The sequence below is a fragment of the Acomys minous genome (assembly GCF_964271855.1).
Source record: "Acomys minous genome assembly, chromosome: 3".
In the NCBI taxonomy this organism is placed as follows: Eukaryota; Metazoa; Chordata; class Mammalia; order Rodentia; family Muridae; genus Acomys; species Acomys minous.
Window position 1 is genome coordinate 126,182,576 of NC_140485.1, and position 16,638 is coordinate 126,199,213.

The 16,638-nt window shown below is 43.4% G+C and overlaps 1 protein-coding gene across 8 annotated transcripts in view; it reads left to right on the plus strand.

The window, feature by feature from the left end:
• UTRN (utrophin) overlaps positions 1–16,638 on the plus strand; it is a 490,767-nt gene that overhangs the window by 134,548 nt on the left and 339,581 nt on the right. For 7 of the 8 annotated variants that reach the window (XM_084777015.1, XM_084777016.1, XM_084777011.1 and 4 more), the window contains 8 exons: positions 2,620–2,823; positions 4,298–4,479; positions 5,589–5,739; positions 7,336–7,455; positions 8,503–8,604; positions 11,900–12,007; positions 12,331–12,510; positions 13,537–13,706. In XM_084777015.1, coding sequence (XP_084633141.1) covers positions 2,620–2,823; positions 4,298–4,479; positions 5,589–5,739; positions 7,336–7,455; positions 8,503–8,604; positions 11,900–12,007; positions 12,331–12,510; positions 13,537–13,706 — 1,217 coding nt within the window. Of the gene's footprint in view, positions 1–1,093; positions 1,179–2,619; positions 2,824–4,297; positions 4,480–5,588; positions 5,740–7,335; positions 7,456–8,502; positions 8,605–11,899; positions 12,008–12,330; positions 12,511–13,536; positions 13,707–16,638 lie in introns of those variants that run through there. The other variant, XM_084777018.1, reaches the window with a different exon arrangement.

Below are 16,638 nucleotides of genomic sequence, written 5' to 3' on the forward strand. Positions count from 1 at the left end.
AGTCTTGATCATCTTCTTCTTGACTTTTCTTCCTGTCCACTACCCTCCAAGGAAACTTCTGATGACCAGTAGGCAATCCTGACATCTCTCTTTAAAACTATGCCAGTTGAAGATCTCCTTGTGTTTTTAAATCAGCGCACACTGAGTGTTTGCTCGTAGAAGCTGCTTTCCGCCACCACTTCCTCATGGATGCTGCTGCCCTACACACGTGGCCTTTGGCTGATCTGCGAGATTCTGAGTTTTACATGTTCTCACCATTGTCTAGACTGTTCCTAAGTCACCTTCAGAGTTATCTTAGTGCCATGATTCCAAGATTTCAGGTTGAGAACTTAGCTTACTTTCGTTCCTGTGCCTTGGCATCATTTGTCTCTTAATTAGCCAGTATTTTGACTTATGATGACCGCTTGGTTCATTTAACTCCTGTAACTCAGCTAAAAAGAAAAATCTGATTTCTCATTTAAGCTAATGTTTTTGAGGGCTCCAATCCCAAGTTTTAATGTTAATTTAATAACTCTTATGCTATAATTTGCAGTCCAAGTGGACTTTTCTTCTTTCTTGATTCTTTTTTTTTAAATTAATTTATTTATTGTATATGAGTGCTTTATCTGCAGAAGAGGGTATCAGATCACATTATAGATGGTTGTGAGCCACCATGCGGTTGCTGGGAATTGAACTCAGGACCTCTGGAAGAACAGGCAGTGTTCTTAACCACTGAGCCATCTCTCCAGCCCCCCCCCCCCGTCCCCCGTTCTTATGTATGTTGAATTCTGTCTATAATGTGTATGACATGTCTTCTACCTATATGGTCTCTGAGCATGCCTCCTGTCTTTCCTCAGTTTTAACAGAACCTTTAAGAAAAAGCTTCTCTAATTAACCTATTAGCATCCATCTCCATATGCCCACACTCCTCGGATTCTTGCCCTCTCAGTATTTCTGTGAGCTATGTCAAGAATTTTAACCAGTGACTTAAGAGCATTGAGAGGACTGTGAAGGGTTCCAGGCAGGGCGTCCTGTGGGTGTGAACACATGAGGGAGGTCATTCTCTCCGCCGTCTGAGCAAAGGATTGGGAGATAGAACTGCGGGTGCCAAGAGTTAGCACGCCATTGTAGTCCCGAGGAGAGACACGGGTGGCTGTGGAAGTGGAAAGGCCTGGATGGATGGGAGTTGAACTTTGAAGGTAGGACTGACTAGTTTGCAGATTAAACATGGGAGACGGGAGAGTGAGAGAGAGAGAGAGAGTGAGAGAGAGAGAGAGAGAGAGAGAGAGAGAGAGAGAGAGAGAGAATAACCAAGTCTGTCACTCAGGTTTATGGATGGGATACTGAGGTGCATGGAGCCTGGGTGGTGGTAAGTTTTGGGGTAAAACAGTGGAGTATAAAAATGTGGAGAGGCTTTGATATACAGTAAAGGCACTGAGGTGCTATTGCTGCTGGAGGCTACAAGAGAGATTTACTAGAAATAGAATATCCATGGGATATAAATTATTTTTAAATCCAGTAGAGATATATGATGTCACTCCATCAAAGCTTATCAAGAGACAGGAAAAAGGCGTTTCAGGAGGTTCTGTACTTACAGATGGGAAGCCTCACTGAACTGGGCAGGCAACCATTGCGTCCTACTCTGGGGATGGAGAGCGTGGGAAATCAGGACGGGTCAGCATCAGAGGAAGCCACTGAAAAGCTCATGAAGAAACATGTGAACGTGATGTCTGGCTCCTCTTGTTTTTGGTTGGTGTGTGTCGTTCCAGCTTAGCTGTTGTTAGAAACAGTTTAATTGGTCAGCTAACTGAATGGGTACTCTAAAAGTAAGGCTGGGAAATAGATTTGTGAACTTTTCAGTCATTTGGGGGCAAATGTTGACAGCGTTGAGTCAGTTAAGACTTTAGTGGTGACATATGTGAGCACGGCTTTTCCTGTTTGTTTCATTTAAGCGCCTGTGGAATATTTTACACGAGTTTTTAAAGACATTTTGCTTTGAATGGGGACAAAAGAACAAAGGGGTCAGTAGGCTTGATTACAAGACCATAAAGTTCATAAGGAGAAACTAATGGGATTGGACAGACATTTATTTTACAAGCCTTCACCCCACAACAAAGCCCCCAAACACATCATGTAAGTCAGATGCCTCGACAAGGGAAACACAAAATCCCATCAGTCCCACAGGCTGTGTTGCGCTGCTGTTGACTTTTTAACATGTGATATAAAATGTGGGATCCTGAGAGAATTTTAACCAGGGGTCAGAGCAGAGTCCCAGGCTCTCTTTTTCTGTAAATCGTAACCATTGTTCAAGGGCCTGCATGTTTTCTGTCCTCCACCAAAATTCTCTATTTTGCAAAGTCAAATAGCATCCCTTTATGGGACCACTGGCATTTAGAACTTTATTTTTGTTCAGCAATGACTCATGTGGGATTATTTTTCTCTCCCTGACTCCTCAGACGTGGAGCTCATGTGTGTACTCTGTTTTGTATTTCTAGATGCTTTAATTCATGGCTTTGTTCACTCAGTTCCTGAGAACTGGTTTGTCTCCTGAGACCCTGGTCCCTGCCTTGGTTTCTCCAGACATTGGTGAGCTTGGTGACTACCTGTATCTTCATGGTTGCTGTGGGTTTGTTTCCACAGAGTGCAGGGCTGGCAGAGGAAGGCCAGAGTCCCCGAGCCGAGACCCCCAGCACCGTCACTGAGGTGGACATGGATTTGGACAGTTACCAGATAGCGCTAGAGGAAGTGCTGACGTGGCTGCTGTCTGCCGAGGACACGTTCCAGGAACAAGACGACATTTCCGATGATGTTGAAGAGGTCAAAGAGCAGTTTGCTACCCATGAAGTAAATATCTGTAGCTGAGAGCCAGATCTGTCCCCGGGCGGTGCCTGATTTAGGAGTGGGGATGAATAGGGTGACTTCACAATTGGGTTGCTGTTTATCGAATTCTGCTCTATGAAAAAGATCAATATGTATTGCTAGTGTTATTTAAATGGGCTTTGTTGAAAAACTGGAGTGGAGGCTGGAGAGATGGCTCAGAGAATGGCCTGAGTTCAATTCCCAGCAAGCACATGGTGGCTCACAACCATCTATAATGAAATCTGGTGCTCTTCTCTGCCCTGCAGGGAGTGGATGATGGACAGTTCATGGCAACCAGATTCCAGACTTAATCTTATGGCAACTTGTGTATTTTTTTAGACCTGACGAGCACATCAGTGTGTAGCAATGTGTTTGGTTGTAGCTGAAAGTCAGAATGACTAGCTGGTATCCCAGATCTTCAGGTTTCTGCTACTACCCTAAAAGCCATTATTTTTATTTGTTGTCTGATTAAGCCAGTGTTATATCCAGTGTTCCTGCACAATATTGTGCAAGGGGAACTGCTTGCTTCTCAGAGTCAGGGTTTTCACTCTAAATGTGGGTACTTCTTTTTTGTTAAGCATGATCTTTTTGTTGTTGTTGTTGTTGTTGTTGTTGTTGTTGTTTTGTTTTAGTGTGTGTGTGTGTATATATATATATATATATATATATATATATATATATATATATATATACATACGTCTCTCTCTCTGTCTCTCTCTGTCTCTCTGTCTCTCTTTCTGTGTGTGTGTGTGTATGCATGTGTCTCTCCTTGTGTATGCATGCATCTCTCTCTCTCTCTCTCTCTCTCTCTCTCTCTCTCTCTGTGTGTGTGTGTGTATGTGTAGGTATGATATTATTTGACATTTGGAATTGAAAAGAGTGGAAATGGCAATATTATATAAGTAGTTCATCTGGTGTGAATGTGGTGGTTTTTCTTATTTTCATGTGTATTCCTAGTTCCACCTTTATGGAACACAATCAGCATTTATTTAAAAGAGATGGTTCAGCTGGTCAGGGTGCTAATTGCCAGACCTGATGCCCTGAGTTCCATCCTTGAGACTCACTTGATAGAAAAAGAGCTCCTCCTCTCACAAGTTGTCCTGTGATTCCTCACATGTATGCTGTAGCATGCATATGCATACACACATGTGCATGTACTCACATAATTGTAGGAGCTTACACAAATAAATAAACAAATGTGAAAGTTTTAAACTCATGTATTATTACCTACAACGTTGTTTTCTTTGATCTACCTTTATTTCAAATTATAGTTGATGTTTATTTCTTATTTCCAGAGCTTAATACGTTTCATCAAAGTCTTTTTTTTTTTTTTAATGCTTTCTATAGGTCACTTTCTCTGTGACATTGGTATTGAATTTAGGCATTAGCAGGGTTTTTTTTTTTGTTTGTTTGTTTTTGCAACATGTGACTCAGTAAGCATCATGATGTTCTTTGCTAGACTTTTATGATGGAGCTGACAGCACACCAGAGCAGCGTGGGGAGTGTCCTGCAAGCTGGCAACCAGCTGATGACACAAGGCACTCTGTCGGATGAGGAAGAGTTTGAGATTCAAGAACAGATGACCTTGCTGAATGCGAGATGGGAGGCGCTCCGGGTAGAGAGCATGGAGAGGCAGTCCCGGTGAGTGGGGCCCAAGAAACAAGAGCCTGACGCCCTAGACTGCACTGCACAGTTAAGTTCAAGTACAGGTCTGCGGGTCTGAGAAGATGACCAGTAGGGAACAGGCCTTGCAGTGTTCTGACTCCTTTCTGTGGGTCCTGCTGCTAGGATTTTCATGGCCTTTTTTTCCTCTTCGGTATGTTAGACAAGACAATAGGAAAAAGATGAAAGGTGGAAGATAGTGAGAAGGGAAAATATATTTTGCACGGATGATACCGTGTTTTTATTTTTGTTGTGGTGATGAAGCACCCTGACAGAAAGCGGCATAAGGGAGAAAGGGTTTCTCCTAGCCAACAATTCCAGACGATGATCTCATCGTTTTGGGGACGTTACAGGGACAGGAGCTTGAAGACAGTAGTCACCCCACTGTCATAGTCAGGAGCAGAGGGGGATGAGTGGTTACAGGGTTAGCGTTCAGCTAGCTTTCTTTACTCTTATACAGTCCCCGGCCCCACCCAGGGGCCTTCTCATGTCAATTAGCCTAATCAATGCAGTTCCCCCACGGACATGGCCACAGGCCAACTGCATCTAGACGCCCCCTCTTTGAGAGTTGTCTTCTCAGGCGATTCTAGCTTGTATTGAGTTGACAGTTCAAACTTACCATCGCCGATGCCTGTTTCTTTGCAGTAGCATTAAAATCAGCAAGGCATTGATGGGCGATTGACTACAGGATAGTGTGACATGGACCTGCTGTTCAGTGCTCTGTAGCAGTTTAGAAAGCAGTCTTATGCCATGGTCCGTTTCACTTTCCACGTTGCGTTTCACATCCCATTGCCATTTCCACCAATTGAATAAGCAGGAATTCCTGAGCGTAGAAACAGTGGTTTTGTTTTGAATACAGGGAGCTGTTATCTTCCTGGACTGCATTTAATGGGCTCCAGTTGTGAATAAGATAAAAGTGGTCCCCCCTTAGTTGCTACATTCATGGACTCTCTGCTACCTGAATGGTCAGGGTAGACATGGGTGTGTTCTCTTGTCCCTTCTTCCCTGGTGCTGGGAGTAGATGCCTCTGCCAGGGAACAAACTAGAAGGAATGATGCTCTGTCCTCCCCACCCCTCTCCCTGGCCAGGCTGCATGATGTTCTGATGGAACTGCAGAAGAAACAGCTGCAGCAGCTCTCGGGCTGGCTAACCCTCACGGAAGAACGCATTCAGAAGATGGAAAGCATCCCACTGAGTGATGACCTGCCGTCCCTGCAGAAGCTGCTTGAAGACCATAAAGTAAATCTGCCTCTTGTTTCTTTTTCTACTTCCTCACATATGAAGCCAGCAAGGCGCCTTCCTGGGGCCTGATGGAGTTGGGAGACTTCCTCCATGTTGTTTTTAGTTCAGCAGCTTATATGGTGGTGTTTGTGGGGGAGGTGGCTTTTCTGAGCCAGGGCTGAGAGGGACAGCTTTGCACAGATGTCCATGTCTTTCTTCTGAAAGTGTATGGCATTTGTCACATTCGGCAAAGGTGGCTTTGGACCACAAAGTACATGCGAACCTGAGTGTGTGGGCATTAATGCCTAGTATGGGCAGAGAATCAAAATGGAAGACACACACACACACACACACACACACACACACACACACACACACACACACACACCCCTGATCCTGTAAGGAAACTTGTCACCTCATCTCAGAAGGGCATGGGGCCCTGAGTGAGGAACCAAAGTGTGGTGGGCAGTGTAACTTGGTCCCATGATCCGTGGTTCAGTTTTCACAGTAGAAGAATGGAAAGGTAGAACAAGGCACTCTCCCTGTAAGAACTGTACTGATCATTGAAACATCTAGATACCTGATTAATAAAGCCTTTGGGTTACATTAAATACTACCCAAGAGGCATTTCACACCACTATTGCTTGTGTTTAAACAAATTACTCTCTACAGATGTCTAATGACTGTTCTTTTCCTGTGGAAGAGGGAAGGGAAGGGGCCCATATGTTTGTTCTTGGTTGCTCTCTTGGCGAGCTAATTAGAATTGCTTCTATGAATCACATAGCTTTTGCCACATCTCCAATCTTGTACCTTTTAGGACTGGAGAAAATGACCTCTGGTGCTGTATGTTTAAACTCTGGACTGTTAGATCCGTTCATTCTATGTTTTGTCTTTTTCTAAAAAAAAAATATTTATTTATTTATTATGTATACAGTGCTCTGCCTGTGTGTATGCCTGCACAACAGAAGAAGGCATTAGATCACATTAGAGATGGTTGTGAACCACTGTGTGGTTTCTGGGAATTGAACTCAGGACCTCTGGAAGAGCAGTCAGTGCTCTTAACCTCTGAGCCATCTGTCCAGCCCCTATATTTTGTCATTTTGTTTTGTTTGTTTTTTTATTTTTTTGAGACAGTGTCTCATTATGTAGCCCAAGTTGACTTGGAACTTCTTGTGTAGACCAGGCTGGCCTTGCACTCACAGAGATCCTCCTGCCTCTGCCTCTTGAGTGCTGGGATAACCACACCTGGATCTATTTTTTTGTCTTCATTCTTAGAACAGACACAAGCATTCCTTCTCTTCCTCCTTCCCTTTGTCCTCCTCTTCTTCTCCCTCATCTTCTTCTTTTGATTTTTGGGAACAATTAAGACACACATTTGCACATTTGCAATTAGTTTTGGTGTTGCACTTTTAGACTCTGGCTCATGGCGAAATGCGAAGGTGTGCTCAAGCGTCTTTATTATAGCACTTAAGATAATGATGGGGACTGGCAATACCACGCCTCATTAGGTTTCCTTAGTTACTATTGACAACAAGTAGATTTTAATTAGTTAGATGAGGAAGAACAGAAATCATAGTTTACCTTCTCTGCCCCCTTCCCCCTCTTTCCCTCCAGAGTTTGCAAAATGACCTTGAAGCTGAACAGGTGAAAGTAAATTCCTTAACTCACATGGTGGTGATTGTTGATGAAAACAGTGGGGAGAGTGCCACAGCTGTTCTGGAAGAGCAGTTACAGGTAAGGACCTTGGAAAGTAGAATGGCCCGGAAGATCCCCTCTCTGGTCAAGATCCATGTGCTCACTCCTCCTCTGTATCTTTGTTTGTACAGAAGGGTATAAAAACGTCCACTCTATTAATCATCTTTTAGTTACTGTAATGGAGTTCCTGAGGCAGGCTACTTTACAGGGAAAAAGGTTTACTTAGCTAACAGTTTTGGAGGCTGTTTTCCCTTGCCTATATCAAATGGAACAGGAGGATGTGTGTGTCTGTGTGGCACCTTTCCCTTAACATACTAATCCATTATGATTTATCATGATGGGACCACCTTCATGCCCTGATTTAATCTAGTTAAAAAAAAACAAAAAACAAAATGAGAAACAAAGCCTGTCCTCAAGCTAAATTTCTACCCCCTGGATACTATTCATGCAAAACTTCGTGAACTGAACTCGAGTTTGAGTTCGTGGTGGGCTGGGGTGGAGGTTTTGATTGTCCTTTTAAGTTGCAGTTCCGCATTATGTGGGTTACAGGCTTAGCTTCCTTCTTTCCAGCATTGCAGTGAAGGCATGAGATTGTTAGTCAGCTCCTATGTGCACACTGTTAACGAGATTTGGAAGCACAGGAACCCGTTCAGGTGATGGCCAGGCTTTTCCGTGTACAGTCACTTGAAGATTTTGTGAAGGCAACCATAGCCTGAAAAGTTTGAAGAACAGAAAGTGAACATATGGGTTGCCCTTGGGAGCAGTGGTTAAATGCTTGCTGAGAAAGAACAGATCTCTGGGTTTGTATGCACAAAACAAATAAACAGACCAACAAATTAAAATAAAATGAAACCTCAGACACACCCAATTTGAAAATCTGTGTGAAGTGTTACACAGAGAGGTAGGAACAGGAATTCTGGTTGTTTTTTTTTCTCAGCTCTGAGTAATTTAAATAACTGCATCCTATGCAAGCTAGTATTTTTCTCCTATATATACTTAAAAGTATGTTTTGTAAGTTGATGCTTTGGAGAACTGTAGTACCTGTCTCCTGGCTGTGCTGACCAGAGGCTGCTTCTCCCTTCCCAGAAACTGGGTGAGCGCTGGACTGCTGTATGCCGCTGGACTGAAGACCGTTGGAACAGGTTGCAGGAAATCAATATTCTGTGGCAGGAATTATTGGAAGAGCAGGTATGGAATGCAACTAACGCCCATCAAGATAGAGTGGCAGAGGGCCTATCAGTTCACTGTAGCTGGGGTACACGGCTCCCCTCTTCTTTAGTGACAATTCTGACTTCTTTAAGAAACACACAAATATTATAAGAATATGTTTTCGTTTTAATCCCATGTGTGAGATATGGGGCTGCTTCTGAGTGTTCCCAGCAGCTGACTATGATTTGCCTCATGCTCTTGTTGGGGTGTGAATTTTGCCAGCTGCTGATAGTTCCTGCGATTGTGTGATGTGTGGAATTTCGTGTACTTTTCAGAGGGTATATAAATGTTTGGGCCCCAACGGCTGCTGAGGTTTTGGTTGGTCGGTTGGTTGAGGTTTGTTAAGTAGTCATGAGCAAAGAAGAAACAAAAACAAGAAGAATTTAGATATCCTGATGGCAAAACTTCAAGGAGCTTGATGTCTGTAACCAGCAGGAAGTAGTCTCATGACAATGCCACTGCCTTTCTCGGGGATCTCTTTCCTCTCTCCTCTGTCCTTTGGTGTCTCCTACCTCATGTTAGGGGGCTGGAAGGGTGGAAGAAAGAAGAACCCACAAAGTTACCAAAGACCAGCTACACTCATCTCTTTCTTTGGAAGGCCATACTTTGAGAATAATTTGGAAGTAGTTTATTGAAATTTGCAAATAACTTTTTTTGAAAAAAAATTTTATGTTTCTTTTTAAACATATACATTTATGTTATTACACATGAATAAAATAAACTACATGCAACAGGAATAACCACAAGACAATCAGGAATTATACAAATGTTACATTCATAGTGATTTGCCCATTTGTATTTGGCAAACTTGAAGTAAACATCTTTCCTATCTTGTTGGTTCTAAATTTCTGAATGGAGATCAATATCTATCCTATCTCATCTCTATTAACTTAAAACATCTTTCTTGATCTAAAAACATGTAAAGCCCTAACCCACTAAGCTTAATTGGATACTAAACTATCTGGTCTTCAAACCCATCAGAGACTTGAGAAGGGATAAAACTTAAATACCTGAGTGAACCCGGAGTGAAGGTTAGCTGTGGGAAACAGTTAGCAGCTTCCAAAATGGAAAAAAAAAATGACTGAGACAGTTTACTGTCATTTCATTATTGAGTGCTGCTTAATTAATTAGGTAATTAATTAATTTGCTTGCTTACTTTTTGTTCGTTAGATTATTGTTTGTTTTGTCCTCAAATGCACTGAGGATGACCTTGAGTTCCTGACTCTCCTGCCTGTGGCACCATACCTGCTTCCTGTGGAGTTGAGGGGCGAAGCCAGAGTCTTGTACATGGTAGTAGCCATGTACTCTACCAACCGAGCAACATTCCTAGCTCCCTATTTCTTATTTTAGAAGTCAAATTCTAATCAATATTATATCCATTTATGCAGCTTATTCATTAAGATCATGTTATGTGACTCAAAGGTAATGAAAATTTGACCTCTGCTCATTACTCATAATGTTAGTGCTTAGACCTGTCCCGACTTACTTTTCACATCATAATTACTCCTGAGTTTTTGTTGAGTCATCTGTTGGAACATATACCAACACAATTCCTTAGCATACAGTTTGTGCTCAGTAAATAAGGGGCAAGGTAAAGGAATATCCTCAATACATTGTGAGTATTAAATCTTCCTCTTAACTTTTAATCAGCGTATGGGCTGAATGCACGAGAAAATATTTTTTAGCATTGCCCATGAATACACACTCAGTTGCAGTGTGGATGCAAAGGTGACTACGCACTTTTCCTCTTGCCATGGTAGCCCCTTGCTCACTTTGTAGCTTTCCACAAAAGTTCTTATCATTACAGAATCCAAAGAAGTAAAAATTTTCTCTCCAGGGCCAAACAGTGGTAGCCTAGGAATTAAGTATCTATCTTGACTCCATTGCACTTGCACCCAGAAAAAGCAACTCTGTTCTCTGCACGGGGATTGGGATATTTTGTTTCCTGACCTATAGTTATTTCATTTTAGCAATGTGTACATTAACTCAGAATTTTATGATCTGGTCAAGGTGTCCCATACAATCGTTAAATACATACACATACTCTTGGCTGCGAGTTTTAAATGTTTTTGCTGTTGGCCCTGGGCCATCCTCAGACTTCCTCCTTTAATATACTTGGTTCTGAACTTTGACCACTTGCATACTTTTCTCGAATGGTGCTGTGGGTCCATGATTGGTGTAGGAGTAGGGGACCATGACCCAGCTCAGCCATTAACTAGCTAGCTGACCTCGAGCATGTAAATTGACGTTTATCTCCTTGTCTAAAAAATGAGAAGCCAGAACAAGATAATCTCTGAGCTTCCCCTTTCTTTAAAACTTAGAGCTCTAATATGATTTTTTCCTTTGGGTTTGGCATAATTGGATTTAATGTCCTCTATCTACTCACTTTTTTGAGATTTAGGATTAGTTACTGTATGGAATAATTTTTTTCTGCTATAATAAAATCCTTAGCAAGGTTTGGTGTCAGACAGTACCAGATGCTCAGGAGGCTGAGACAGGAGGATTGCAAGTTCATGACCATCTTGATACACTAGCAAGACAAAAACAAAACAAAACAAAAACCCAAACCAAAAAACCTCCCAGAGGCTGAGTAATGTGTAAGGACAAAACGGCTTATTAATATTCTTTCATGAGTATGGTCTACTAAGGGTTGAACCCAGTAGCTCTGGCACTGAGTTACACCTACACTCTTACAGGCTTGCTTCAGTCGTAGTTTTAGGAGCGGAAACATCAAAGAATATGGTGCTAGCTCTGATGAGAAACCCCTGCCTCTCATGTCACAACACTTAGCATCGTGGGGAGTGCACATCAAAGGGAGATGTCACATGGGGACACAGGAAGCCAGAGGTCAGGAAGGGATTGGCCTTGCTCTTTTGTAACAGTGGTTCTCAGGAGGCCCCAGAAGAGCAGCATTCTTTCCTTCTGTGGGTAGCTCCCTCAGTGACCTCTGACTAGACTCTACATCTTACAGGTTCCAGCCTCTCGCCAGCCACACTGTAGCCTATGCTCTTCTGCCACAGGATGCCTTGGAGGACACATTAACCCTACCCACACCTGCCTTATGAGTTACCTTAATTTAGGACTAATGGCAGGTTAATCTGTTGTTAAGTTGTAGGAGGCTGATGCTTTTGCCAGTCCTTGAACTTAGATATTTGAAGTTCTTATTCTCCCCAACGACATGTGACGTCATTAATATGCATTAGATATTTGGGAACTTACTTGAATAGTCAGATGCTTTTCCATGTATATTTCCAACTTTTGTTATTACTCGTAGTGTCTGTTGGAAGCTTGGCTCACTGAAAAGGAAGAGGCTTTGAATAAAGTCCAGACCAGCAACTTTAAAGACCAGAAGGAGCTAAGTGTCAGTGTCCGGCGTCTGGCTGTAAGTGTGTCCCTGTCGGCATCCGTTGTAAGCCTGTGATGTCTAGTGTTTGGTAACTAAGGGTTAATATGGCTGAGCGAATATAGATTATGGTTCCTTTTCCTCTTCTACATGGCTGCCATTCATGGTACCGAACCGAGAGCCTTTTATTCTAGTACAGGGAATGGCAGAACATGTTGTCAGTTGTACCACAAAGCTACCTGTTAACATTTCCTGAGGAAGATAAATCTTGTTGAGAGAGAGAGAGAGAGAGAGAGAGAGAGAGAGAGAGAGAGAGAGAGAGAGAGAGAGCGTTGTTGTCTGAGCAATAGTTTACATTCTAGATTTTGAAAGAGGACATGGAGATGAAGAGGCAAACACTGGACCAACTGAGCGAGATTGGGCAGGACGTGGGCCAATTACTCAACAATCCCAAGGCGTCTAAGAAGATGAACAGCGACTCCGAGGAACTCACACAGAGATGGGATTCTTTGGTTCAGAGGCTAGAAGACTCTTCTAACCAGGTACCTTTTGATCTGGGTAGTGTCTTACACCATGAAAAACTTGTACGCACTCAGGAACAGATTAATACAGCCTCATATCCAAAGTGGTGCAGTGTTAATTGACAAGAAAGTACAAGGTATTCGTCACAGCGTGGCTGATCCAGGAAAACACTGTGATCAACACAAGAGGCCAGTCATTGGTCATTGCTTAGTGGTTCTGTACATATGAAATGAGGAGGACAGGCAGGGTCTGGGCACGTGAAAGGAGCTTGGTGGCTTCCAGGGTTGGGGACTAAGGCGCGGAGAGCTATGGGATGGCCAGAGGTAGGGAGTAGGGGATGGATGCTATGAAGGTTTAATTTTGGGGCGACTAAGTTTTCTTAGAGTGTAAGAGCAGTGAGAAGAAAAACCAGACAAGGGTACAGGCTACTCAATGGTAGTAGAAGCCTTTCAATCAGGAGAAAAGCTTGCAGAGTTTGCCTGTAGTCTCGGAAGGAGAGCCCATTGTTTATTTGCAGGTTTGGGTGGTTAGTTACGGGATAGAAAAGGGGCATGGGGAAGGAAGGACACTAAAATGCTTTCTCTTGTCCTGTGCTAAGAAAAGGTGAGTGGTAACTGAGAAAATGTCAACAGACATTTCTTCCGTTACTGTGGGTCTGTAGGATGCTCAGGGCAAGAAGCTAGAAAAACAAGTGACTATAGTTCTAGAGACAAAATCACGGTACTTTGGTTTTGGCAATTGTCGTTATTCAAGCAGAATGGAGGAAGGACAAGTTGGCATGGCCACGCCTAATGTGGAGTTAACGTCTGTAGCCAGTTACACACACTAATAGCCACTGAAGCGGACTTTTGCCTTTGCTTCTGTTTAGCTCTGGCTGGCCTTGAACCACTAACCCTCCCTGTACTTACCAAGTGCGCTGGAATGACACGTGTGTGCTGCCAGGCTCGGCTTTGAGCTGTACATTTTTAAAGGGAGAATTTTATGTGACTCTCTCTCAGTTAAAGGCCTTTGGATAAAACCAGAGCCCGGTGTGACTTTTCTTTCAGGTGACTCAGGCTGTAGCAAAGCTTGGCATGTCCCAGATTCCTCAGAAGGATCTTTTGGAGACCGTTCATGTAAGAGAACAAGGAATGACAAAAAAATCTAAGCAGGAGCTGCCTCCCCCTCCCCCGCCAAAGAAGAGACAGATCCATGTGGATGTGGAGGCCAAGAAAAAGTGAGAGACACCCCCCCCCCCCAACATCAGGCCTGCATGTAACTTGTACTAATCACCAATCAAATGCGAATTTAGACCTACTCATTATTATGGAAATGCAGTCCTGAACTCATTGACTGCCTTTGAGTCTCTGGAATATTCTGCTTCATAGGAGCTAAGCATCTGAATTGCCCCGGGGGACTTTATTCATCCTCTGTTAAATTTAGAGACTGGTGCGGTGTAATCCTTCTTCTTTTTTTTCTCAATTCCCATCTGTATCCCTGAGAAGGATTGTTCGTGTCTCCTCCTTTATTCTTCCTTTCATACATTAAAGCACTGACAGTTTGGCTTTTGATAAACTTCTTATTCTTTGTGAACCCCTTTCCTCTTCTCACCATTAAAATAGCAGTTTAGGGAAATAATGTATATTTTGGTTTCCTCATTTTTCTTTTCTTCTTATCCTCCCCTCTCTTCCATGTCTAGGTTTTCTTTGTTAATTCCTTTATCAAGTTTCTAAATAGATTCTTTCTGTTTGGCTGAAAGGCCTCCCTTGGGTTAAAATGTGTCTATTATCTAATTGATTCAAAAGAAAACTGGGAAGTGTTAGCAGAATGAGAATTCAGTTGCATTCGTTGGGCCTTTGCTTTGTCAGAGCCTCTAAAGCATCAATTCTCACCCTGTGGGTTGCGACCCCTTGGGGGGGGGCAAATATCACATATCCTGCGTATCAGATATTACATTATCATTCATAACAGTAGCAAAATTACAGTTCAGCAAAGACATAATTTTACTGTTGAGGGGGGTATCACAACATGAGGAAGTATGTTAAAGGGTTGCAGCGCTAGGAAGGCTGAGAACCACTGCTTTAAAATGTACTGTATTCCGGGTACTGGGTCTTATAACCCTGGTCACAGTGAGCCCTCAGCACGGCCTCAAGCTTGTCATGCTCCCTCCTGCACTGAGATCTCAGGGCTTGGGTACACCAGCCGTTATTAGGGGCCTGAATAAAAACAGATGGTTTTAGTAGTGTAGCTTTGGTTAGAGAGAAAGCAGGATTCAAGTTGTATCAGGCAATTTCTTTTTGACCCCAAGCTTCTTGTCTGACGCCTGTAAAATAAAAAACAGGAGCTTTTTTTAGGGTTCCCAATAATGACACAGAGACCTATTATATTTATTAATAAGCTTCAAGCACTATAGCTAGGCAGATCTTGAGCTATTCTAACTCACTGATGCAGGCCTGTCCTGCTTCCAAGCTACGTGGCCCAGGACCTGCCGTCTTAGTCTCACTCTCGCTGTTCCTACTCCATGTGGTCCTCATGGTGACCACCTCCTCCCTCTTGCTCCACCTGGGACCCCCTCCCTGAGATCGGAAGTACTGACCTAACTCTCCTGCCCTGCTATAGGCTGTTCAGCTCTTTATTAACCAATCAGAGGCGATGGAGAACAATGTTTACACAACACTGAGACAGGAGATGCTTCAATAGCAGTGATGATGCCAAGGACTGCAACCAGATCTCTGGGTACAGGAATCAGTATTTGAATGCGCAGTGCACAAAACCGTCCTCCAAGAGCCTCCTCATGGTGTCTCAGGAAGGACTCGCGTACCTGGAGCTGCAAGCAGCAGCTGTAGTATCATTACTCTGGCCACAGTGGCAGGGAGAAAGATACTGTCGGTGTCACTATTAGCTGCAATCTTCCATTTCCTGAGCCCCTCCCTGTTAGCTGCTGGGCGCATCTGGCAGTGTGTGTCTTCATAGCTGACTTTGCATTAGACGGGGTGTATCATGGTGTGAGCTTAATTTAAACTTGCCTGAAGTGAATAACGAGCCTTCCTCTGCAAGAGACAAAACACTGTGCCCAAGGTGACTTCAATAGCTCATTATCGTGTCATATGACAAGAGGGGACAGTTTTAGCGAGAGGATGCATTCAGCAGACAGTTCCACTGTACTGCCTGCTGTCCCTGTCTTGGTGGCCTTCACTCTCAGCAGTTTGTCTCCTTAGCAAACTGGGTTCTCCAATGTTACTGGCCAGGGTTTTCTCACTTGTTTGTTCAAGTGCATAAGTAGCCGGCAATGTTCTGACTGTCCAGATGAACTGTGTCATGTGTCCCTTCTTCTATCCCCAGTCTGTGCAGTTTGTACAAAAATATAGAAGGGGTTGTGAGCAATGACCTATGGGGGGGGGGCTAGTCATAACCTTTGAGACTGGATTGATGCAGACATTCATTACTGAATTAATTCCTTGGCAGAGGCCCGAGTACATGCAGTTTGGGGTAGCAGAAATCTTGTTTGTAATTTTTTTTTAATGTCCCAAGTCTGCCTCTGAATGTCCTGTGTGCTGCTTTTGTGGAGCTGTGTAGGGCCCAGTAGTGCTTTCCTAGGCAATATCAGAACTGAGGATTTCTCGTTTCTTATTCTTAGAGGATAGAATTAGACAGAGATACTTAGAGAATAGCAGAAGCAGCAAGAGTTTGTTAAGAAAGGGTTTGCACATTCTAGGAGGAGGAGGCCATGGGCCAGAGCAGAGAGAAAGGCTGGAAGGCCAAGATCTGGGTCAGAGGTCTGTGACGGCTTATGGGTCACCGGCATGTTAGAACGTCCATGTGCAATGCTGGCTTTTCTGCATGCCTGCGGTAACCACTCCCCATTAGCCTTGGTTGGGGGAGACTTGCAAGAGTCTTCCTCTGTGCCAACTGGGTTTTCTGCTGCGCAAATCTTTCAGTCTCAATGCAGTTCAATTTCCCCCTTAGTCTCCTGATCAGCCCCTCCTCCAAATGGTCCCATGTGAATATTTGAAGCTCTCATATTCATTTCCGTCTGGTGAAGCCGAGATGCTCTTTAGCTACTTCTGGTGTGACATAATTTCCAGCCCCTTTTGTATATTCAGTCCGCTGTAGCAATGGCGATGAACTTGTGTTGAGAAGACCCCACACACAATCGAGGGCCCTAAATA